The sequence below is a fragment of the Peromyscus leucopus genome, chromosome 3 (assembly GCF_004664715.2).
Source record: "Peromyscus leucopus breed LL Stock chromosome 3, UCI_PerLeu_2.1, whole genome shotgun sequence".
In the NCBI taxonomy this organism is placed as follows: domain Eukaryota; kingdom Metazoa; phylum Chordata; class Mammalia; order Rodentia; family Cricetidae; genus Peromyscus; species Peromyscus leucopus.
This window is the reverse complement of record NC_051065.1, coordinates 100,194,331-100,219,223: the sequence shown is the minus strand read 5'-3', so window position 1 is coordinate 100,219,223 and position 24,893 is coordinate 100,194,331. Positions and strand designations below refer to the sequence as shown.

General features: G+C 49.2%; 1 protein-coding gene across 14 annotated transcripts in view; it reads right to left on the bottom strand.

The window, feature by feature from the left end:
• Nucleotides 1-24,893, bottom strand: part of Dysf (dysferlin) — a 242,916-nt gene that overhangs the window by 36,030 nt on the left and 181,993 nt on the right. For all 14 annotated transcript variants that reach the window (XM_037203840.1, XM_037203838.1, XM_037203844.1 and 11 more), the window contains 8 exons: nucleotides 24,649-24,740; nucleotides 22,920-23,090; nucleotides 21,741-21,883; nucleotides 19,448-19,587; nucleotides 18,325-18,413; nucleotides 17,960-18,055; nucleotides 17,394-17,535; nucleotides 13,146-13,245 (listed from right to left, as the gene is read on the bottom strand). In XM_037203840.1, the coding sequence (XP_037059735.1) occupies nucleotides 13,146-13,245; nucleotides 17,394-17,535; nucleotides 17,960-18,055; nucleotides 18,325-18,413; nucleotides 19,448-19,587; nucleotides 21,741-21,883; nucleotides 22,920-23,090; nucleotides 24,649-24,740 (973 nt within the window). The remainder of the gene's footprint in view (nucleotides 1-13,145; nucleotides 13,246-17,393; nucleotides 17,536-17,959; nucleotides 18,056-18,324; nucleotides 18,414-19,447; nucleotides 19,588-21,740; nucleotides 21,884-22,919; nucleotides 23,091-24,648; nucleotides 24,741-24,893) is intronic.

The following is a 24,893-nucleotide window of genomic DNA, read 5'->3' as shown; positions in this document are numbered from 1 at the left end:
AGGTGATGCTTGCCTGTGACACCTGTGTTCTCGGTGCTGCCGAGCCCCATCTTCAGGACCCCTTGCCTGTGGACCCCTCTTCCCTTCTGAACCCGTACTCAGCCACAGATCGCATGATCGGAAGTGGGGCTGAGCTTCCAGGATGCCCTGTTTGGTGAGTGAGGGTACACTGGCCCCCAGAGAAGCCAGGCTGGCTGCCTCTGCAGACATGGCCGGGCTGGACATTGGGAGGATGAAGAAGCCAGAAAAGCCCATTGCACTCACTCGCTCCCAACAAGAGCTACAAACCCCACCCCTCGATCAGTAAAACAGCTCAAAGAACCCAGAGAGCTTTGTGTCTCACTCTTGGCCTTTGTAACATCAGCTGGCCAGCCCTGGGTCTTGGGACTTCCTCCTTTGTCCATCGACCCCAGCACCCTGGGTAAAGGGTGCCTCTCCCCTGCTCTCTAACCCCGCAGCATGGGGACAGCACCGATACTCCCTTTCAAAAAGACCCGTGGTGGGTGGTGTCGAACACAGAACTGAGTCCCAACAGCGTCGTCAGCAGCTGCCCAGGAGGCTGGAGGATTTCAGCTGCCCCTTTCCCATTTTTTTTTTAAGCTGGAATGACCTCATTTAACTTTGTGAGCTGAGTCTCATCTATGAAAATGGAGGTAACTACCCAGCAGGGCAGATTCCAGGACACTGGACCCTAATATAGTATGCTTGACACAAAACCTACGGGAACAGCTTCTTTGGGGGCCTGTTTTTGTTTGTTTGTTTGTTTGTTTTGCTTTGTTTGTTTTTGTGTTTTGGATTTTGAGACAGTGTCTTGCTATGTAGCCCAGGTTGCCCTGGAACCCACTATCTTTCCTGCCTCAGCCTTTCAACTACCAGGACAACAGGCTGCCCCTTCTGCCTGGCTTTGGACCTGCTTCATGAATTAGTTGAAGAGCCAGTGTTTGCTAGGGCTGTGTCCATGACCTGCTTCTCTCTAAACCACAGTAAAGCTATGTACCCGGTGCTTCCTAGATGGCACTGGCCTGCTTCCTGGGGCAAGTGACTGACCTTGGATCCTCTAAGCTTCGGATTCATGTTGGGTTCATCCCGACCCTGGCCAGCAGGCCGTTCTCGTGTTCACTCTCTGCAACGATCTCCAAGGTCATTTCCAGCTTGCCCTGTGGACCGTCAATGGAACCTTATTTGGCACCTCTGGGCAGTGCAGAGCCAGCCCACAACAAACAGAAGGACTACACTGTTATTTTTATTTTTAAAAATACAAGGTTGTAGGGCTAGGGTCATCGTTCAGCAGTGCTTACTGCGCAAGCAGAGGAACCTGGTTCAATTTCCAGCTCAGAGAGATGGTGATTCACAAACACCATACCCTCTTCTGACACCTACTGGACCCTGTACACCCATGGTACACATACATACATCAGGCACAAAACACAGACACATCAAATAAAATAAGTACATCATAGTTAGCGTCAGTTGCCTACTTCACACAAAATGGAATCAACTGAGGAATTGTCTAGAAAACATTGGCCTTTGGGCGTGTCTGTGGTATTTTCTTAATTGTCAATTGCCATGAGTGATGCTGTCCCTGGGGCAGGTGGTCCTGGGCTGTATAAGAAAAGGTAGCTGAGCAAGTCAAGAGAGGCAAGCCAGTAAGCAGCACTCCTCCATGGCCTCCACTTCAGTTCGCATAGGCGCCCATGGTTATCTCTTTGAACTCCTATATAAGATACTAGTAACTAGCCACTATAGCAAGGTTGCTCTCTTCAGTAAGTCGGACTATGACATATACCTAAGGATATCCAATACAACCTTCCCTCCTCCAAGCTGAATTTGTTGCATGGTGTAAAGAAATAGGTGGAAACACGTCATGAGAGATGGGACTATCGATAGCACTGGTAATCTGTATTTTAGAGAGAGCATGTGGGTGATGATAGCTCTTTATCACAAACAGAGTGTACATATTCAGACTAATTGTGGATGAAGAGAGTATATATGACGCTAGATAGCACAAGATCTGAGAGACATCAGATTCACCATCAGCACTTACTCACAAACTAGATACTCGCTGCGTGGGCGAGCCAGTGTCATGTGGTCCAGACAAGAAAGCATCAATTGCAACAAGAGCACACGTGCAATCTCTCTTTTATCATTTTAACCTTTGTGTTACTTTGGCATTCTCTGATCTCACTCGATAATTTAGTTTTGGATGTTGATTTTGATACAAAAGGAAGATACATTTAGTGCTGTTGAAATGAAAGACGCTGCTCGTATGTAAGAGGCAGTAACAGTCTACACGATCCAAATCGAGTAGAGGGATGCGCTCATGCACGTTAACGGCTAGTGATAAGTATGTGTGTAATTGTGCTGGAAACCCGTGATTCACATGTCGTCGCCGTGGTGGTGCTGGGTGTGATGTGGTGTAGATCGCTGTGGTTGTTGTTGTGTTGTGTTCTGTAGATCTAGAGAGGGCATGAGGAGGACCATACTTGGGTGTCAGCTTTCCAGCGTACGATAGTACCACCCTACCTCTGAGTTTTGCGCTCTTGAACGAAGTTCTTCATACTCCTCATTAGGGTAGATCTTCGGTCATAAGAGGCATTGGCACAGTCGCTGGGGAGAGCACACATCAGGTCCTCACTTTGCTGTGTCACCCGCAGCTGCGCGTTAGCATCTATATATATCACTCTGCTCGCGCCTATCGCCAGAACATTTCTCTATATTAATTTGAATTAAACCTCATGATATTCTATCTAAAGAGTCTAGCTGAGATTTCGCTAATGGATAGTGCGCAAACTGCTTCTCTACTACTTGGGTTGGTTTGACCATGAACTAGATGATCTATTTTAGTTCACTTAGTCTCCTTATGATTCTCTGCCCTCATGACTTTATGTTTTTTGTGCAGATTGTTGAAGAGAAATACCACATAAACTTGTACATCATTTCAAGGCCTATTTATTCTCTTCTGTTTTATAAGTGTACCAAACAGCCCAACACACTCACTACCCGATGAAGACCATAATATTTTTCTTTAGTTCATACTCAGGCTTATTCCTATCTCTCAGTTTATATGAGATGGCGGGCAGTCATACACGTAGTCGGGTATGTCAACGTCGAACGTCCAATGGTATTATGGTCATTGGGATAGCACTCTGCTAATCACAATTCCTCATAGGCGTTAGTCGATGTTGCTACACTAATTGGCTTTATGACCACACATCACGTGACAACAAACTCATATTTCCTTACCTTGCCTAATAAGCGTCCTCTGAGAGCATAGCTCCCAAGAGCGCGATTAACATTGCTAAGATAATGTTCTCTCCGAGAGAAATTTACCATAGTGTGAATAGTTGTCTCCTTGGGATCGCTTTGTTACGATTTTGTTAACAATAACTTTATTTTGATTAATAAGTTAATCAATGTCTTCATGTTTCTTACACAATGTATATACACTTATGGTATACCCTAGTGAGTCAAAGTACATAAGTTACTAAGATCATACATGCTCTCTCTCCCCAGCAGGTGTCGTATATAATATGCTTGTACTGTCTCATGTATGTCCGATGGATAGTGGAGCTCATACGCAATCTCTAGCTGCAGTTCACTGCCTAAGAAGCTTATCCTCTGGCGATGTGTTCTTAATGTCATTATTGATATATCAAGGATATATTTGGCTCACTAGAGATGTACCACAGGCATTCTACCATATATTTCTTCAACAGGTGCCCACTTGAGGGACCCTGGCCAACTACTCTCTCTAGAATGTCGAATACCGATGTAGATTTGCTCTCGTCTCCTCCTGTGATACGACTCGGTGAGCTCTCTGGACTCCAGGAGAGGACTTGTGTCTACTATGCCTAGCGCTTTCTGTTTGCCAGGATTTCCTCTACAGATCCAGGATTGCCTTTCTCTCTGCTCTGACTGCCACCACTGCTCAGACGAAGCCTAATACTCCTCACCTGGCTGCTCGCTATGACTGGAACTCCTCTCTCTTGATGTTGCGGTCCCGTTCGCCACTAGCACAGCAGGCTAGATGTTGCAATGTATGTTCTTCGCACATCCCTAACGGAGAGAGGGAGGGACACATCTCTATAAGCTGAAGAGCCTATTTTATGAGACAGAATGGCACATTCAGTGATACAGAAGCACTAACCAACAGGAGCTCCTGAAGACAGAGAGAGATAGGCGTGTAGGATAGGCAGGCTAAGAGGTAGGAAGAGCCATAGAAAGACTATAGTATATATAGCATAGATTAAGTCGAGTAGGGGGGACTTGATTGAGAGAGGGAGGGCTCAGAGCTGAGATGCTCGCCTTTGGGTCCGTTCTAGTCAAGAGAGACTTAGGGACGCCGAGCTAGATTCCGGCTCAGAGACTCACGACATCGCAGGAGCAGAGCGATCGCGCAGGAGTAAATTCGCATGTCGAAATTCCCCCCAACACACTCACTGGGCTTCTTTTGAATAGGGAAAAGGCTAGCAGACAGCGTGGCAGTTCTACCTGGTGACTTTGTTCTCCATATAGGCGCTCACGTCGTTTAATGAATGTAGCGAGATATTACTCATTCGAGCAGGAATCTATGTCTTTACTTTGAGAGACAAATTCGCGTCTAGGACAGACTGACGTACCGAAATCTGAGGACTCATAGATAACCAGATGAATGACCTTATAGCCTTACCTCCCTCCCGCCCAACTTGCCATAATCTCTTGGTCATCTGTCGAGTTTGTTCTACATCACCTCATCACAAAGTCCAAGACACTAGATCGCCATTGACACCATAGGACTCACACAGAGAGCCAGATGGGCGGAACAGTATGTGCCGGAGACGGTCTTCCCTCGCGTGTTGTCTTGCTACTGACGGAGTAGCTACCTAGTACCACGAGGTTGCCTGCGATAGCCCAGACTGGTCGCCGAGAGAAACTGAGCAGGTACTAAAATGGATCGCACGCCAAACACACGCCTTTTGCTTTCAGCTATTTTCTGCTTCTCAATTGAACGGCAAGGAACCGTCGTCGTCAGAGTGCCAAAGGAGTGATTCGGCTCCCTTTGTTACAAGTTGTCATCTACTCTGCGACTCAACAAAAGGGATCACAAACGCATTCAGGGTGGAAGGCCCACACGTCATCCAGACTCGGTCCAAGAGGCACTTATCAGGCCGTCCTATGGATGGGATGAGCGCAAGGAAAACCAACTGTTGCGACTAAAGCATCCTTCTTCCCTTCCACAGAGGGGGCTTTCGTGTTCTAGGATCTTTCCTTCTCTTGGAGAGTCTCGGGTGCACGCAGGGAGCTCTGGTCGTTCTTCTGTGAGAAGGAAGAGAGCCTCTTAAAGTTTGAGTAGGTGACTGGCGAGACATCTACTTGGCTTTCGTTAGTTTCACGTCTGGGGGCTTTGAACACACTCGCGAGCGTCGTGAGCCTCTGAATCATCTGAGGTTATCCCAATCTTGGGCAGAGAGCAGGTCTTCATTGTGTCACGAGCTTAACACTTTAATTTTTTATATAAGAGATTCTCGACTTTAAGCTGTACAGCTTCGTCTTGCAGCCTCTCATATATAGTTGCATAAACATTTCTATTAAATATATCTCACTGCAGATAGTATAATCGAGATGCGTATATCTAATATATATATATATACAAATTTCTACATATTGACCATGATTATTTACATTGAGAGATTCTACATAGACAGAATAGATTCAGGACATTACTAGAGGGCACATGTGTATTACTCGTGTATAAATACTACTCCATCCAGGTACTGTTTACCATGCTAACTTCTGATGGAATTAGGATCGTTGGTTTACATATTGCTGACAGTATGACACACTCACTAACTGTAGCACACGCACACCTTCACATACCCATGGGCCTCTCACAACACACACAACACATCCACCACACACACCACCACACACACACAGAGACAGAGACAGGGAGGAAATTAATACTTAGCAGATATTTTTCTACTTCTTGTTTTCTTTCAAAGCATACATGAACATACACTTTATTGATCTCGCTCACTACATTCTTAAGTGTAAAGTTTAGTGGCAACCACAACTGTTTGTTCACTCATTACAACTACTACTTGCAGCACTGCATTTTTAATCTATTGTCTTATCAGACAATGATTATCTTATATAACTACACTCAGATGCTCTAAGAATCACGTCAATACACCTGATATATATCTATCCTCCAGCTCCCTAATAATACCCTGATGACGCTTGACTTTGCTCGATCGATGACTTAGACTGTTCCAACATATATAAGTATCATAAATGAAAGACAAAGCTGCTACAATCGCTCGAGCTGATTGAATCCGTAGTATAGCTGATTGCGCTCGCTGTGCTGTCCGCGCGCATAGTGTTCATATAGAGATTTAGTTGATTTCTATCTCCATAGAACGAATCTTGTAACTCCAAAGCACATATAGGTATCAATTCCTGTGGGGAAGATGGGACCAATAGTATTGACTATGAAAAAATTATGCCATATCTTCTGATTTTTCAGGATAAACATATGCCTCTCTCGATGCCTGCTATAGTCTTTTCTTGTTAATAGGATTGATGTTGTGTTTGTTTTGTTCGCTTGTGTCGTATCTACTTTGTTTGTGTCAGGTTTGACATTTCTGGAGTAGTAGTAGAGGTTGGTTCCGTGGCTGATGAGACTGAGCTCTACAGGACATGAGACTGTCTAAGAGGTTTCTGTTTATGGTGTGTCTTTGAGGTCGCATACTTAGGAATGCAGCTTACTTATCCCAGCACTGCAGGAGAGAGAGCCAGTCTCTTGTCGAATATTATTCTCTATTTTGTCAACTTTTCGGAGAAGGACTTTTTCCATAGCATTCGCGTGTACCTCTCTCTAAGTCAAAGTGTGGAGGCAGCGCTTTCCAGTCTCTCTCCCTGTGGTGGCTTTACACACAACTGTTGGACGTTATATTATCGCAGGATTTATAGGTTTCGTCAGATACACTAGTTGTCACACGTAAACATACCTCCAAGAAGACACTGCGAAGATAGTCGAGCTCTATATAAGATAGGAAAAGCGATAGAAGAGAGAGAGAGAGTAGCAGTGAGTGCTAAGTAAGTTCAGGCAACACTGTACGCGTCGCAAGGTGAGCACGTTAGTGACAGCAGTATATGGTGTAGATGTTTGATAATGAAGGAAGGAGTATAATATAGGATGCATGATGGTGATATAAAGAGGAAGTACATGTTGTAGAGCACGTGATTTTGGATATATGTTGAGCAATTAAGTGTATGTATTTGATTAAGGAAATGAAAGATATCAGAAGTCATATGTTAGGATGAGATGTAATATGATATATATATATTAGAAAATGTGCAACAGATATAGTGATAGAGAGAAGATAGAAAAATGAGTAAAAGAATAGATAAATAGGAATATTGCATGGATAAGCACGAGCTGAATCGAAGCAATACTTGTATAGATGGTCACCAAGGTCAATTGATGTTCTACGTATTCTCATCCAATAGAGCATCTTCGCACGAGCTCAGTCGTCCGCAGGACTCATCCAGGCTCGGTCGATCAGCCATATGTATATCTTCATAGGTCTTTAGGCTTCCCTTGATGATGGATCTTAACCAGTAAACCAAGCAGATAAACCATTCTTTCTCCGCCTGACTCGGACATTATGGTTATTTGGTGCTGAGATGATAGAGAGCGCAATTTCTGAGCGTGAGCTGAGGGATTATTTATAGAAGTAACTTCACTCAAAGAGTAAGATGTGCATTGTTTGTGATAGGGTGAAGATACACGCAAGATGCTCTAAAACGCGAGGATGCTGCACTAAGGTGAGCTTGGTAGAAGATGCAGGTAGCTTGTGATGAGCACGAACAAGCGGGAGTGTTTGTGGAGAGAATGGAGATTGTTCTCTGGATGGGTACTGGTCTTGTAGACAACTATTGTGTCCTCATAGTCTCTCGCTATAGAGACTCTCGATCTATGTGTAAATGCCTCATCGTAATTGCAGGAGGTGCTGACCTCTAAGTTGAGAAGTATGTGAGTGCTCCACATAATTCACGTATATATGAGACATATGAAAGTGTGTCCCTGAGAGACATATGACACTTACCACGTCCAGCTCACTGTATGATGGTCATATAAAGGTCGGAGAGGTCAGTGGCCTGCCTCGCTCTCAGCACCTACTCTGATGACTTAGTTTGTGAGGGTCGCAGAGTATAGTAAGCAGAGTCTCTCCACAGATAACTCACTCTAACACCCTCTCGCGTTTCACTCTTCTACAGCGAGCTTCCTGCCTCTGTGCAGCACTCATATTGTCTCATTGAGAAGAGCCATATATAGGCGCGACAACTATTGCGCAGAACCAGTTTATATAAATGAGTCATATATGACTTCCTTTTGTCACTCTTGTATATCACTGGAGATGCTACTACCTCACATTATCCTCTTTTCCGGTGTAATTGATCTGATCCGCTGTCGCTTTGATTGGTCTCGGCCTCAGCTTGTCTCGCTCTCTTATATTATCATAAACAGACTCATGATTTTGTATATAGCACATAGAGATGAACGAGAGTATCGCACTGACCTTAGAATTGCTCACCATATCACTCATCACTCCGCTGTCATTATTAACTATATCTCTTCAGAGTTTTATATCTTCAGCAGACGCAGCACCTCCTCTCTTTCGCACGCGTGACCGGAGCTCCAAAAGATCAGTCAGTGTATCTGCGCTCGCTGCATGGTTCTTAGCATCACTCCTATAGTTTACTCTGGTGATTTATAGATCTCTGAGATCGGAGCGGTGTGTGTGTGTGTGTTGTGGTGTGTGTGTGTGTGTATGTTGTGTGTGTGTTGACTCTAATGCCTATGCTCATTGTGTGCAGGAGGCCAGAAGAAGAGGCCAAATGTCCTCCTCTCTGCTGTTGCTTTTGAGTCAAACGATCTCTCCTGGACCCAGGAGTTCCTATTTTTGCTCGGCTAAGGATGGGAAAGTCGAACTAGCAGACCAGTGATCATTCATCTCGCAGTGGGCCTTAGAGACTGACGGTCTCATTGTTTCTCTGTATGAGGTGGTGGAGAATCCGGGAGATGCACAAAGTCGCCTTCATCTCTGCTTTCTGCATGTACAAAACGATCCATGTTAGCCCCTCACATGGAGGCAGTGGACTTTCTGACCACGTGCTCTCATCCACCTCATAGATTATCATATATCCGGTGGCAATTAGATAGCGTGCGATGCTCTAGCACAAGTCAAGAGCTCTGTTCACACTGCGACCTCTGAGTATTTTCCAGAAGAGTTCTCCATATCTCCTTCAAACGAGCACGTGAGCTCTGTTCTGTCGACGCATGTTCTCAGATAAGTACTACGTCGTCTTGTCTCGCGTGCAAGGCCTTCTCTCTCTGTGATTTCCTCCAGTGTGTCTTAATCTTCTCACGTTCTTTCTGTTACCTAGACGATTATTGTGCCTTTCTGTTCTTACATGTTATAGAAGTGATTTACATCTGCCCTTAGGTGTCTGATTTATTTCATTGAGCAAAATGTTTTCAGTCTGTCCATATCCCTGTATGTCAATATGTCTTTTACAGTTGAATCATATTGCCGTAGGGAGATGATACATTTTATTTTTCCAGTCATCTGTTGGTGGACATGAATCATCTTCCTCCCATGATGCCTACAGACTTCTGATGGCAATACATGGGCCAAGTTCTCTGTTTCTCTTTTAAGACATAAAATATGTGATTAGAAAATGCAGTCTAGGGTGGAGAAGAGAAATCTGAGGTACCCAAAGGCAGTGTTTGTTAATGGCTTAAGTTTCATTTTAAAAAACCTGTTTACCATTTTGAATGTTGTTTATTTTCTCAGTAAAAATGAAATTTTCTTTTGAAATAAACTTTCCAAAGCCTTGTTAATAAAGGATAGACTGATGCCAAAATATCTGTTTTTTAAAAAAGATTTTATACAAAATTTAAAGGCAGGGTCTGGGGAGATGGCTCAGTGGGTAAGAACATGTATAGGACCCTCCCAGCTTCCATGCTGGACAGCTCACAACCACCTGTAGTTCCAGTTCCAGCAGAAGCACGTGCCTCTAAATGCCACGGGCATCTGCATTCATGTGTAGAAACACACACAGAGACACATATTAAGAATTAAATAAATATTTTTGAAAATAAAAATGGTAGAAGCCGGGCGGTGGTGGCGCATGCCTTTAATCCCAGCACTTGGGAGGCAGAGCCAGGCGGATCTCTGTGAGTTCGAGGCCAGCCTGGGCTACCAAGTGAGCTCCAGGAAAGGCACAAAGCTATGCAGAGAAAGCCTGTCTCGAAAAACCAAAAAAAAAAAAAAAATGGTAGAAATGATTTGTAATGTATCCTTAATATATAAAAATCTCTGAAGACGAATAATTAAAAAATGAACATGCCAAAACCATGAAAAAGAATCACCAATAGTATAACAATAGATATATTTTAAAGTTCTACCTCACAAACAACAAATACAAATGAGAAATAAAATAGCACGTTAGGAATTTTTTTTTTTTTTTTTTTTTTTTTGGTTTTTCGAGACAGGGTTTCTCTGCGTAGCTTTGCGCTTTCTGGAACTCACTTGGTAGCCCAGGCTGGCCTCGAACTCACAGAGATCCGCTGGCTCTGCCTCCGAGTGCTGGATTAAAGGCGTGTGCCACCACCGCCCGGCTTAGGAATTATTTCTAAAGAAATAATAGCAAAAGCCAGTGTTTAGGCGCAGTGGTGCCCTAGTTCATACAGAGCACAGGTGAAACCTTCCTGAGCAGCAGCTGAACAAAGTGCTTCAGATCTGTGAAAACGTGCAAAGACTTGAGAGATCTTCTGCCTGGTGTGAGAAACTGTGAACAATGAGTTCAAAGATGGCTACTGGGGATGGGACCACTCACACTGGAGAACCTGAAGATGGCCAACATCCACCAAGAGATACAGCCAATCAAAACAGGGTACATCTGCCTGATGGAATGCCAGGCAGACATTTGTGTGGTAATGCAGGTGTCCATGTAGATAGACACCTACTACGGTCAGGAGAGGACAAGCCCATTCACACACACAGGAGGTATTCAAGTATACACATCATACATGTGTATATGTATAAAATGTGGATATGATGCAGAAGTGTTCATTTATATTCATATATGCCAGGCTATCTCTGGATGATGAAGTAGGGAAAAAATACATTGTTTAGTTCTATTTTTCTATAAGAATCCTGTAGAGAACAGATAAAATAACAAATTCAAACTTAGAGCTATCATTTGTATACCCCACTATTACAATGAACTCCCCAAAGTATCCCCATCCCACGTGCCACAGCTGGCCCTGGAGTGACGGGGGGGGGCAGGAAGACCAGCACACAGGCAGGCAGGCATGCCCATCAGGACCTAGAGATATGCAAAAACACATTCCTCTCTGACTTCTGTAGACAAGGGGCACCCAGGAGGGCATCGGTGACCTGTCCAGAGCCCTCTTGCTGCCAGAGGACAGGGAAGAACTTGAAACCAGGGCTCCTGACCTCCCAGGCTGCCTTTGTTATGATTTTACTATTTGTTTCAAATAGTGATAAAATTCACATAACACGAAATACACCACTCTAGGGGCTGGAGATGCCCAGCAGTTAAAAGCACTTGCTGCCCTTGCAGAGGACCCAGGTTTGATACCCAGCTCCCATATGATGGATCACAGCCATCTGTAACTCCATTTACAGGGGATCTTGCTGTGGGATGGTCTGCACCCCCTCCTCAGTTTTAAGCAGTCATGTACCCAGAAAAAAAAAACGCCTCTAATAGGCCAGATACCCCAAGGTCATTGGTGGAGCAAATTCCCACAACAGGATCTGATGCCCCCTTCTGGCCTCTGTGGGCACTGGTAATGGACATGGTACACATACATGATTGCAGAACGAATACTCATTTGTATAAAATAAAAGCAAATCTTGAATTTCTAAAAAATCCACCACTCTGAGCATGTTCAAATTTACGGTCAGGAGTTGTGCTACCATAGACCTCCACCTAATTCCAAATATTTCCAGCACCTAGAAAGAAACCTGTCTTTTTGTCTATCAGACACTGGCTCCCCATGCTTCCCATTAGTCTACTCTTCCCTGCTTTGGATGTGTGTGTGTGTGTGTGTGTGTGTGTGTGTGTGTGTGTGTGTTCATGTTTGTACAGACGTGCATTTGTACATGTGTACATGTACCTGTGCCTTTAAAGGCCAGAAATCAACCTCAGATGTTGTTCCTCAGGAGCTGTCCATGTTGTTTTCTGAGACAAGGTCCTTCACTGGCCTGGAGCTGGCCAAGTAGACTACATTGAGTCCCTAATGAGTATCAAGAATCTGCCTATCTCTGCCTCCCCAGCTCTGAGATCACAAGTAAGTGCCGCCACATCTGGCTTTAAAAAAAACCAAAAACACATACGTTTTGGGCTGGAAGCCAAGTCCTCAGGCTTGCACACCAAACACTTTGCTGACAGAATCGCCTCCCTGGCCTTCTTCCCCTCTTCAGATCTGTCGGGTGTGGGCTAGATGTGGAATTATGTAGTACTTGTCTCTTCCTCTGCCACTTACCATGTTTTCAAGGTCCCCCAAATGGAGTCGGGAGCAGTACCTCTTTTCTTTGTGTTTATGAACAATACACAGGTATGGACAGACCACGTTTCATCATTTTCCCACTTTGGTAGGGCTGTTACTAACCTGTTTCTCTCCCAGCATCCCCTGCTGGCCCCATACTGTCCACCTTGTCTTCATGCCTACCCTTCAGCCCAGCTTCCCATGCCTCAGCTTGGCTTCTCAGGCTGCCCAACCACAGCCCTGTTCATTAGGACAGTCTCTGAGGCACAAAGATAAGCAGTGACCTGGTCCTCACATTTCTGGCCTCTGTACTGCTAAACTGGCATGACCCGTGGCCTCCCTGTCAGAAGTGAGGCCACCTGTGATGACCAGCGTACCCCTGCACTGGCTTCTGCCCATGCCCCTGCTCTTCCTCATGAGTCCCACCATCTAACACAGCTCAAGGATCACCTCTGCTAAGGACCCACTCCAAAGCCACCCTGATCTGACAGTGTTCCGTGTTACACTCTGCACATAAGCTGGAGACTCGCTGACCCTGAACTTCTTGAGGGAAGCTCAGAAGGATAGAAATGAGACTTACCCAGAAAGTCATCAAAAGAGAACTTGTCGTTGTCCCAAATCTGGAAGACCACGCGTGCTGGGATCTTGCTCTCTGTCTTGTCAAGTCTCCAGAAGGCATCCTGGCCCAGAGTAGGATTAAGGAAGCAAGGTTAGAAAAGTTTGTCCACAGCCTCAAACAGGGAAGCCCTGCTAGCCTGGGAGGCTACAGGGTACAGGCTGGAGCAGTGTATCCCTGAGGGTCATGTCCAAGCCAGGTCCTAGCAGGAAGACTAGGAAGGGCCTGACCGTGGTCAGAGGTGTGACAGCTGGTTTTTAATGTCAACTTGCCACAGCTTAGAATCACCTGAAATAAGAGTCTCAGTTGAGGAACTGTCTAGATGATGTCGGCCTGTGGGTATGTCTGTGGGGAACTGTCTTAATTGTTCATTGATATAGGAAGGATCTGGCTTATTGTGGGTGGCACCATTCCCTAGGCTGGGTCCTAAACTGTCTTCCAACAACCTAGGAAGGAGATGCAAACTTTCAGCTGAGAAACCCAAAGCACATAGAGTGTCCAAGGACATAAAATAGGGAGTGGCAAGCTGGGATTCAAACCCAGGCAGTCAGGTTCCAGGGTCCTGCTCTCAGCCCTAAACGGGGCTTTGCATATGTGGTCTCTGGGACATGTGGGCTGCCAGAGAGCATCAGAGTGTACCCCAAGCTGTTGTTGAGAGGAAGCAAGGCACACTGCTGTAAGTAGCTGGCACTGAGGCAGGTCTCCAGATCCTCCTTCCTACTCCTCTAGCTCATCCCCACCTCCAGGGCCCACCAAGAAGTTTCCCCTTCCTGCTAGAAGAGGACACTTGGCCTTGTAACCTCTCTCCCATAGCCCACAGGTCAGTTCCTTCCAGAACCAGGCATCTGAGAGATGTGGGAGTGAGTTGGCCAATGGGTCTAGGCATTCTCCACCTGGAGGACTGTCACTGGGCTTCTCTGTTCACTGTGGAACAACCTGAGCAGGTAGCATGTATAAGAAACATCCTGTGGGCCAACCTGAGACCTGGCCCCACATCTCCTGGTACAAGCTGGGGAATTAGATCAGGATGGCCCAGGTAACCACAGGAGTGTCTGGCCCCAGATGCCATGGAGATGGTTAATCTTCTGTGTCAACTCGACAGTATTTGGAATAACCTAGGAGACACACAAAGAGCTGTGTCTGTGAGGGTGTTTCCAGGAAGGTTTAACAGGGGAAACATCCTCCCTAAAGGAGGCATCATCTCAGGGGCTGGGTTCCCAGAATGCATAGAAAGGGGGAAATGAGGAGGACAGCTAAGTACTAGCCGCCTCCCCTCCTTGCTTCCGGTTCTGTGGAGAAGTCACTGCACATTCCCCACACTATGGAGTCACATCACTATGTCTTTCATGATGGACTGTCTCTCTTTAAACCATCAGCCCAAATAAACATTTCATCCCTGACATTTCTATCAGGGACAGTGTTACAGCAACAGCAACAGGTAGCTGAGGAGCCCATCAAACCTGCCATGAACACCCCAGCCTTCATAATCACACACACACACACACACACACACACACACACACACACACACACACACCCCTCACCAAGCTTCCTAAGGGAAGACCGTGGCCACTGTCCACAAAGAGTGACCATTACGCACAGCGCCATAGCCTGGGCTGCATTGAAGGAAAGCAGACCAAGGCGGGCCCCAGCCACCCCTCTCTGTCTCTGCCTCCTTGCTTGGCTGCCTGGCCCAGCCTCCTGCAGGTGCCTGCTTCCTCTAGCCAGCTTTTACAGCCAGCTCCAGGCTGCCTGCAGGGCCGCCAGCAACCTCCCCATTCCTCAGCAGGCTGGTTTACGGGCTCAGTAATGAGCCCGAGGTTCAAACAGCCCCTGGTGGGAGCAGCTGGTCAGGGGCTCAGCCTGGGGAACGAGCCCCCCCAGGTCCCAGGCGCTCATTATGCTCCCGGCCTGGGCCCTTTTACTAGCTGTTTATTTGCAGGGTGGGGGCCTGCCTGCATGGCAGGCCCTGGTGGGTGTGCTGGACTCCAGGTGGGGAATATGGCTGAACAACCGGCGGTGGTTCAAAAAAGTGGGATGAAAGGAGACCTTGTATTTTATGACAGTCTCGTCTGGTTAATGGGGTCCCTGGAGGGCCTGCCTGCCTGCCAGGGGCCCCAAACCTCATGGCAGAGGGCTGCTTCTGCAGCCAGAACCTGGGAGCTCACAGCCTTTGCAGCCCCCACCCCTCACCCGGCCCATCCTGTCTTCAGACCAGCTAATCAGTGCCCCACTGTGGGCAGGCTCCACCTGCCTCTCAGGATCCAGCCCCAGAAGTGTCTCCTAGCCCGGCTGTCCTCCTGGCCATTTCTACTTGATCTGTCCTCCTGTCTCCAGCCATTCTCTGCGTGGGGACTCGTCTCCTCTTCCTCCTCCTCCTCCTCCTCCTCCTCCTCCTCCTCCTCCTCCTCCCTAGGCGTGTGTTGCCTCACTCCTGGGCACCTTCCTCCTCTGCAGCCCACTCCCTTTGTGGGCCCTTCCTTCTTCCACCAGGCCAATGACACTCTTTCCCTGTGGCCTAAATGAGCCATTCTGTTTGGACTCCCTTTGTGAGTCAGCCAGCTTCCCTTTCTTACCAGGGCCTTCCACAGAGACAGAACACCATGGGTGCCAGAGCAGGGCCAGCCTGGCTGGTGGCCAGCACCTGCCACACTGGTCCTCAGAACTGCCAGGTGACAGTTCTCCGCTACCAACCAGCACGCCCTCACCCCACCCCTCCTCCACCCCCTCCTTACGCGGCCACGTGGGCGTGCATGGGTGCATGTCTCTCGTCATCATTACAGCTATTCCCCGTTTTTCCATCCATCTCAAATCACTCGTCCTAGTGCCAAATTCTCTTCTTACTTCACTGAAGGAAACAGGAAGCCCTTGCTCCAGACATGCCTGGCCACATCCCCCCAATGTGGTAAAAAAAAAAAAAAAAAAAAGGCTGTGGCCCCTCCCATTCAAGCAACCAATGTGCATCTCTGCCTTGATTTCCCCACCCAGGCCTACCCTCTTGTAGGGCTCCCTGAGCCCTGGAGATGGTGTGTACAGTGTTGGTCTTTTGGCTTTGCTCCTGGCCTCACCCTTCCCCGTCCACAGCCAGAGGAGAGGTCCTTCTGTGTTTGATGAAGTCTCTCAGACAGGCGCAGTGTCTGCTGAAGCACAAAGCTTCTAGAGAGCCTGGCCACTGCTGGACTTCACACAACCCTGCTGCTAAATTCGGCTTTCTTTTCCGGTGGCCCCTACTGCCGTCTCTGGGTTGAAGAATCCCTGTAGCCCTGATAAATCCCTATTTTCTTTTGGAGGGCTTCTGAATGTTTGGCAAGACACTCTGGTTTCTCTGAGGTGCAGATGAGTCTGTGTGTTGGGCTGGGAAGGTTTGGGGGGGGGGGTCAATGAAGAGAATTCAGAGGTCCAGGAAGCCAGTGTATTTGGACTTTCCTTCAAGGTAAAGGCACACTGGGGCCTGGAGAGACAGGTGTCGCTGGGGCTGTAATGAGCTGCCTCTGGGTAGAAATCAGACCAACAGTACCCAAGCCTATGCAGGCATGTACTCTGAGAGGGGGCTCCTCCAGGAGCCATTGGTATCAAAGGAGGAAGGGGGTTGAACGCATCACCGGGCCTTCCTCAAACCATCCCGGCTGAAGACCCACACGGTCCTATGCCCATGCATTGTGCTGTGCTGACCTCATAGGGTAGGTCAGGTGTGGGGAGGAGGCTGCCATCTTGAACTTGGACCATTCAAGACTGCAGATGAGACCTAAATTTAGAGCTGCTAAAAATCTCAGCCACCCCCCATCCCCACGTCCCACCCTGCGCAGGCCAGCTCTGCCCTCTGAGGAGTACACAGCTGGTTCTACCCTCTGCCCTGTGATAGCCATACTAGGCCTCCAGACTCTTCTGCCTCAGGCCCCAGGTTCTTCCACGCTGCTAAGTGTGTGTGTGGAATAGTGAGATAGGCAGTGGCAGCAGGGCTTGAACTCGACTGTGTGTTAGGTGTGTGTTGTGTGGTTGTGGGTCATCCTGACAGGTAGAGACACTGGCAACAGTAATACTCGCAGAAAAGGAAAAAGACATGGGGTACAGAGATGGTGGTGACACCCTTGAGGGTAACAGAGATAGGGGTCAGAGCTGCAGGGGTAGCAGAGAGAATGCATCGGTGTCAGCCATAATCACCTAGCAGTGTGAAGCCACGAGAGCCTGATCCCCAGGCCAAGGGCCACTCACCTTCTTGGCGACAGCACAGACTTGCTCGGCGGGCAGATAATCGAATGGGAACACAAACCTCCAGTTGAAATTGCCCTCGCCACCAAGGGAGCGGTAGTGCACATCTGTCTTCTGTTTGTGTTCTTCAAATCCCACCATCCAGCTAGCCACACATGGAAGAGAACAGTCCTCATCAGTCCAAAGCTCACAAATTCCAGGACATCTCCCACAGACCTCCACAACCAGGTGGGCAACCTTGACTTGGACCAGTAAAGAGTGTGGAAGGGAAGGAACTTGGAAAAGGAATTCCCAGGAAATCGCCGTGGTGCCCACAGCATACCACAGAAAGGGACCATCTAATGTCTCAGCAGGTCCCCCAAGAGCATCCTTGGTCCTCACCATTTTATAGCTCAAAGAAATTGAGGGAAATGACTCCCCAAAGGTGCAGACCACCACTGTGAGACCTTCCTTAGATGGGCATCTTCTCCATCTCCATACCACAGATCTGCACAGAGAACACCCCCACCCACCCCTGGGAGCAGGGGGGTGCCTGGAGCTGGCCCAGGTGGAAAACGACAGGACCCTACCCTTTCACATAGATGTCACTCATCTTCTCCCCCGTGAGGCTGAGGTCATCCAAGATCACATCTTTTGTGTTCCAAATAATACAACGCAGGAAAAACCTGTGGTGGTGGGTGGGCAGGGAGAATGTATCTGCATAGGTACTCCAGCAAGGATATGATGTCCCCACCTGACTGGTCAGCTCGTCCAAGGAGTCCTTCCACCTGGTTGGCTGGACACTTGGCCAGACCCAAACAAGCTGGGTTCCAAGATCCCAGTGAACCCAACCAAACCTGTCCAACAGGCAACCTTCTTCCTTCTCTCCCACAGTTCACAGTTGCTATGGCCCTCCTGCCTCCAGCCCAGCTAGAGCCCATGGCCAGGCTAGTACCTCCTAGCTCTCCGTGGGGTGATGTTGAAAGGGGGTCCAGGCCGGCCCAGCACCTTTGGAAATAGGTCAATCCACATCTGTAACTTCCCCTGTAAAGACACAAGCAGTTTATTCATGTTCTACATGAATGCGCACGCGCGCACGCGCACACACACACACACACACACACACACATTTCTCATTGCATCCATAGTTTCTGTACCTGCCTAGTGTACACACCTGGGAATCAGGACAAAGGCTCAGCACCCAGGAAAGGAGGGACCCTAAATAGATCGATGCAGGACCCACCACAGACGAGAGATCCCAGCCCTCCAGGCACAGGCTGCTCAGAGACACTGATGTGTCAGATGTGGCCCAGTGTGCAGGGAATGATGTGTGCAATGTCACAGAGGGCCAGGGAGCCAGAGTATTCATAAGGACTCAGGTCTCTGTGACAGAAGCCATTTTCCCTGCCTAGTTCCCTCGGCAAGCCCAGGAAATTTTCTCTCTCTTAAAATGCAAGAATTAAAGTAACTTGGTTCAGTAATATCTGTAGGATCAAGGGGCTGGAGGACGAGAGAGTTTAACCTGGGCTGCTCTGGGAGGCTGGGAGCCAGCCCACCTAGGAAAGAGCCTGCTCCCCTCAGAGACATCCTCAGAGCTTCCCCTGGCTCCTCCAACCAGCCTGGCTGCCAGTCTTAAATTTGTCCTCTTTGTTCACCTGTCTTCCAGAAGGGGAACCTCCAGCCCCCCTAACCACTCTCCATGGGCCTCTGCCATTCTAGAGGTCCTGGATCTAGTCTGAGCCCTCAGCTGTAGCTCAGTACAGGATGACCTTCTGGGACTAAACCACTAACAACGGCAGATAGAGGACACCCTTAGGCAGGGTTGAAATGGAAAGGCTTCAGACGCCCAGGCAAGGCAGAGGCCAGGCCCACCTGTGCCTAAAGCAAGCTCTAGCTTTGTTTCCCAGGCAGTAAGGGCTAGACCCTGAAAGTCCATGGAGATGACTCTGTGAAGAAATGAGCCACGGAGAGAGTGACAGATCTCAAAGTCCCTCGTCGTATTTTGGCTGTTGTGACCATCCTTGGGATGGAGCTCTCTAGGGTCCAAGGACTCCACAGCTCAAGGGACAAGGACTTACCTGTTCAATATCGGGCTGCAGAGGGCTGTAAAGAGGCCGTGACTCCACGTGCTCAGGGACCAGGCCTTGCTGCTGAAGGACATGCAGGGCTAAGCGCTCCTCCACTGGGCCTAGGTGGGGGTTCGGGAGTCTACCAGCCTCTGCCCCAGAGGGAAAACAAAAAGTGATCGGGGATGTGAGAGACAAGACAGTAGTGTTCCCTTCCTCTGGACGTTGGGTAGAACTCCTGAGGGTCACAGGGATCCCTCTTCATGACAGACCATCCCCACAAAGATGCACCGTGCTGGTCTTTATGCCTCGCTTTCTATGAGGGAAATGTTACCGTCCACAGACTCCAGACTTCAAATACAGATTCCCTGTTGCTGTCCTTTCTAACAAGTCTCTTCTGGAAAATTCTTAGTTTCCATCCACACAATCTTCCTTGTCTTCCAAAGCCCACTCATCCATCTATTCTTAAGTACTCCAAACTCTGAGCCCCAGCAACCTGTACATACAACCTGTACAAACCTGGTAGCACTCAGATGCCAGAATGATGTCCTGGTTCATGTAAGTTGTATGAATGGCAGTAGCTACACTCAGGAATCATAGTTAATACTTCTACAGAGGACTCATGTGCCACGCACTGCTCACATAAATGTTAGCATATCTGATCCCCAGAAGGACCCTAGGGGCTGAGTACCACTGTCATCCCCATTTCACAGATATGAACCCTGCAGAAGCCCTACACCTGTGCGTTGGGGCAGCTGGGATCCTACTCGGTTAGGAAAGGTAAACACGTGCTTCTTCTGCCTCTTGCTTCTGGTGGGACAGCTCCCCACTGCCAGGTGACTTGGAGACAGGTGCTATGAAGGGAAGAAGCCAGGCTCATCTCTGTACCCAAGGCCTTGGCTACAGGAGTGCAGGAATGATGAAACCCATGTGCACCCCCACGCCCCCACGCCCACTCACCCACGCACCCACTCATGTATGCTGTTGGGTTACCGTTCTTTGGAGTCAAGCACACTGTCATATGGTGTGTGCTGCAGGGCCAAGAGTGTGGCCCGCACCCAGCTGACTGGTGACTTTGGGAAGGCCGTTAAGTAACCCTGGCCTCAATGGCTTCATCTGCAAGGTGAGGCAGATGCTGGACCTCAGGATTTAATGACCTAGAGTCCCTGTGCTGAAGTTGCTAGCAGAGCGGCGGGTGCCCCCAGAGGAAATGAGACTCCCCCCACCCCCAACCAGACGCACATTCTTAATGGCTGAGCCTGGCTCAAGCCCTGGGAGAGTCAGGAACACAGAGCAAGGAGGAGGGAGTGGGGCCCAGGCATCAAAGCTGTCATTTCCTTTTTTATAACCTCAGCACCAGCCCTGACATCAAACATCTCTGCAACGAGCAGGAGGCGCAGGGCCAGCTGGGCCTGTAAACACCTCAGGGAGTTGGAGCTGCTCTGGGTGGGCGATGTGGGCGTGTGGGCATCTCAGACACATGGAGAGCATGTGGCAGGGCATCTCAGCTACCACACTGGGCGGAGCCAAGGGCAAGGATGCGGTGTGGCAAGGCCTGCTGGCTGCCCCCGGATGCTTAGGTGTAGGGGGTTGGAAATGTTCACCGAGGCCAAACAAGCAGGCTAGCACAACTCAGTAGCAAGAGCTCCTCCGGGGCGCATATACCACAAGCTCTGACCAAAGTCTGACCACCAAAGCCAAAGGAGACAGATCCTGCCTCGACCTCAGTCCTGCCAAAGCACTTGCCTGAAATCTCGCCTTCTGTGCGAGGTTGCTTTTTTTCTGGTGATAAAACACTCTGGCCCAAAGCAGCTTAGAGGAGGAAAGGGCTGACTGGGTTTATACTTCCGGGTTATAATCCATCATTGAGGGGCATTCAGCACAGGACCGAAGCAGAAACCAGAGGAACGCCGCTTACTGGCTCACTCACCCGCTCCTGCTCAGCTTGCTTTTTCCCACAGCCCAGGTCCACCTACCTAGAGATGGTGCCGCCCACAGTGGGCCGAGCCCGCCCCCATCCACCAAGACAATCTCTCATAGACATGGCCACAGTTCAACCCGATCTAGACAATTCCTCAATCGCGGCTCCTCTCAGATTACTCCAGGCCATGCCAAGTTGACAATCAAGGCTAACCCAGACACCCTCCTCCTCCGACTTCACCATGGTTCTGGACCGAGATCTGACGTGGCTCCACCCTGACCTCCAAACCCGTACTCCTTTACTCTGCCGATGTGGTGTGTGTCCACCTGGGCCTTTCTGATGAGACAAAAAGCCCGCTATGGCTGGGACAACAGGGCAGCTCACCGATCTCCTCAATGGTGTATTCCTTATCCTGAAATGTCACTCGGTCTGTCCGGTACACGGGGGCCTTGACCCTGTGCTGCTGGCAGAAGAGCTGGAGGAGCTGCGAGGGGCGGAGCTGGTCTCTCCACTGGTTTGGTCCAGAGCTGAAGCCCAAGAACAAGACGAAGATGAGACCCTCTGAGAACACAGAGGGGGTGCCCTCAGTAGCCTGTGGACCCCACGCCCGCACGGCATTGCCCGCCCTTCACCGTCACAGCGTGTGCCCCTTCTGGATAGCTCAGCGTCCCCATCTCACAGGTGGGGAAACAGAGGCCCAAAGAGCAAAGGACTGACGGGAGCGCTCATGAAACCGGATCTCGAATGCCACACACAAATGCCCCTGCCAGTCACAGAACTCCCTCAGACCCAGCTGAAGCTCCTTCATAGTGTCTTCTCCTTTCCTTCTCTCCATCATCCCTCCCTCTCTCCTTCCGGGTACCCAGTCCCCTGCAGATCTTGGTGTGTGTCACAGGACACTGAACCCGGGCGTAGTGGCACACGTCTTTAATCTCAGCACTCAGGAGGCACAGGCAGGTGGATCTCTGAGTCTAAGGACAGCCTGGTCTACAGAGGGTGTCCCTGGACAGCCAGGGCTACACTGAAACCCTGTCTCAGAGGCTGAATTGTGGCATGGTAAGAGCCGCATACACAGGTTCAAGTTCTAATCTTGCCAGTTACAAGCCTCTGTTTCCATGTCTGTGGGGTGGGAACAGTTGGGTTCAAGGAGAGAACACCTGGGCTGGCACCTAGCGCTAAGTAAGAATAAGCCTCGGGCACTTACACACAGTAGGCTTGTGGGGACCCACAGCCAGCCTCGGGCACTTACACACAGTAGGTCTGTGGGGGTCCACAGCCAGCCTTGGGCACTTACACACAGTAGGTCTGTGGGAGCCCACAGCCAGCCTCGGGCACTTACACACAGTAGGTCTGTGGGGGTCCACAGCCAGCCTTGGGCACTTACACACAGTAGGCTTGTGGGGCCCACAGCCAGCCTCGGGCACTTACACACAGTAGGCTTGTGGGGGCCCACAGCCAGCCTCGGGCACTTACACACAGTAGGTCTGTGGGGGCCCACAGCCAGCCTCGGGCACTTACACACAGTAGGTCTGTGGGAGCCCACAGCCAGCCTTGGGCACTTACACACAGTAGGTCTGTGGGAGCCCACAGCGAGCTCCAAACTTGGACAGCAGCCTGTTCTCCAGGTCGATGACTGTCTCCCCGATCTTCTCGTCCTTGGAGAGGAGGTCGTAGTCATAGAGTGTGATCTTCAGGTCCTTCTCCAGAGGCAGGGTGCAGGTGAGCTCGAACATCCTGCAAGAGAGCTGGCAGCATCAGACACGGCAAACCTGAGGCATCCACCCAGCGCGGGGAGTCAAGGGGCTAAGAGCAGACGACTGAAAGCCATCCTAGGGGTTCCCCCCGCAGGTCTCCTGTCACTTCTAGAACAAGCCACCCACAGTGCAGCTGTACTTGGCAAGTCTCTGTGCCTTTGTGTGTGCATGTGTGTGTGTGCCCATGTGTGTGCACATGTGTGTGTGCATATGTTCATGTGTGTCAGGTTTTCCTAAACTGAGCTGGCTACTTGGTTCATGCCCCCCACAATGAATAGATGAATGAGATGGAACACAACACTGACACCTGTATTTCTCTGTGGCGCCAGGAGACAGAGATGGGAACCTCTGTAATGGAGGGCATGCCCAGAACCTACTTTCAGGACTCCTGGGGCTGTACACCAACTTCCAAGATGGAATGGAAGGAGGGCTTATGGAAATGGCTCTTGGGAGGGAGCACCTGTGTAGTCTACACACGCACACACACACACACACACACACACACACACACACACACACACTGCCCCTGTGCCAGGTGCCAGAGCTCATGAAACCCCTTCTCTCCACCACTACCACCCCATCCTCTCCTAAGCATGGCAGCAAACTACTGCTCACTGGTGCTGGGGCTGTCTCTCCAAAAGTTGCAGCCAGAGTGACTTCAACTGAGCCAACAGGTGCCAGCATGGATGCTGCATGGGAAGACCAGAATTCCACAGGTGCTAGAGAAACAACAGCCATGGGCCTCCCCCATCTCAAAACACTTAGGAGCAAACTGCAACTCGGGCTCCTGGGAGCCAGCCACATGCTGCAGCGCTCAGCCCTCTCCTCTTGCCTTAGAGTTGCTCATGCCCTGGCTGTCTTGGGTCTACCTTCATCCCCTAGCTGACTACCATAAAAGCATGTGGGCACTAAAAGAATAAGTGCTAAGCCGGGCGGTGGTGGCGCATGCCTTTAATCCCAGCACTCGGAAGGCAGAGCCAGGCGAATCTCTGTGAGTTCGAGGCCAGCCTGGGCTACCAAGTGAGTTCCAGGAAAGGTGCAAAGCTACACAGAGAAACCCTGTCTCGAAAAAAACAAAAACAAAAACAAAAACAAACAAAAAAAAAGAATAAGTGCTGGTAACTTGGCATTTGCAATGAACAGGGACAGTAAGGGACACTGGTGGAAAACCAGTAAGTCCTCATAAAGACTCTTGGCTAATCATAACATACCAGCGACAACATCCTCATTTAGGCAAAGGGACCAGTCAGGTAAGCTGCTAACGAGGAGCTGGGGGAAGGGTATATGGGAACTCCAGTCTGTAAGAAATGCACCTTCTGAGTACTCATGCAGTCTCTGGTCTTTGAGGTGACTGTCTCTGTGCTTATCCATGAGCTCCTGACAGGGTTTGGGCATGCGCTCGTAGACATAAAAGATCCATAATAAAGGCTCTGCTCCATGAGACAAAGACTTCCTAAGTGGCAGCCACATCTGCCCACTGAACTGTGAGTTTTCCATGCCAGCCCCTCTACCCCAAACCCAAGCCACTTCCCACTTACTTTCCAAATACGGGCTCCAGGGTGCAAGGGATGTAGTTATCCTGGTCACTCACTGATTTCTTCCCTATGGAGATCTTGATGTAAGGGTCGCACTGGAGGACACAGAAATGAACGAATAAAATCACTGGGTCAAAGTGTCTTTGGGGCTTCTGATTTCCAATGGCCATCAGGGAGCTGTGATGTAGATAGTGTCCTGTCTGGCCAGGGCCCATCTGCTGTGGGATGTTCTGTATGGCAAATGTGTT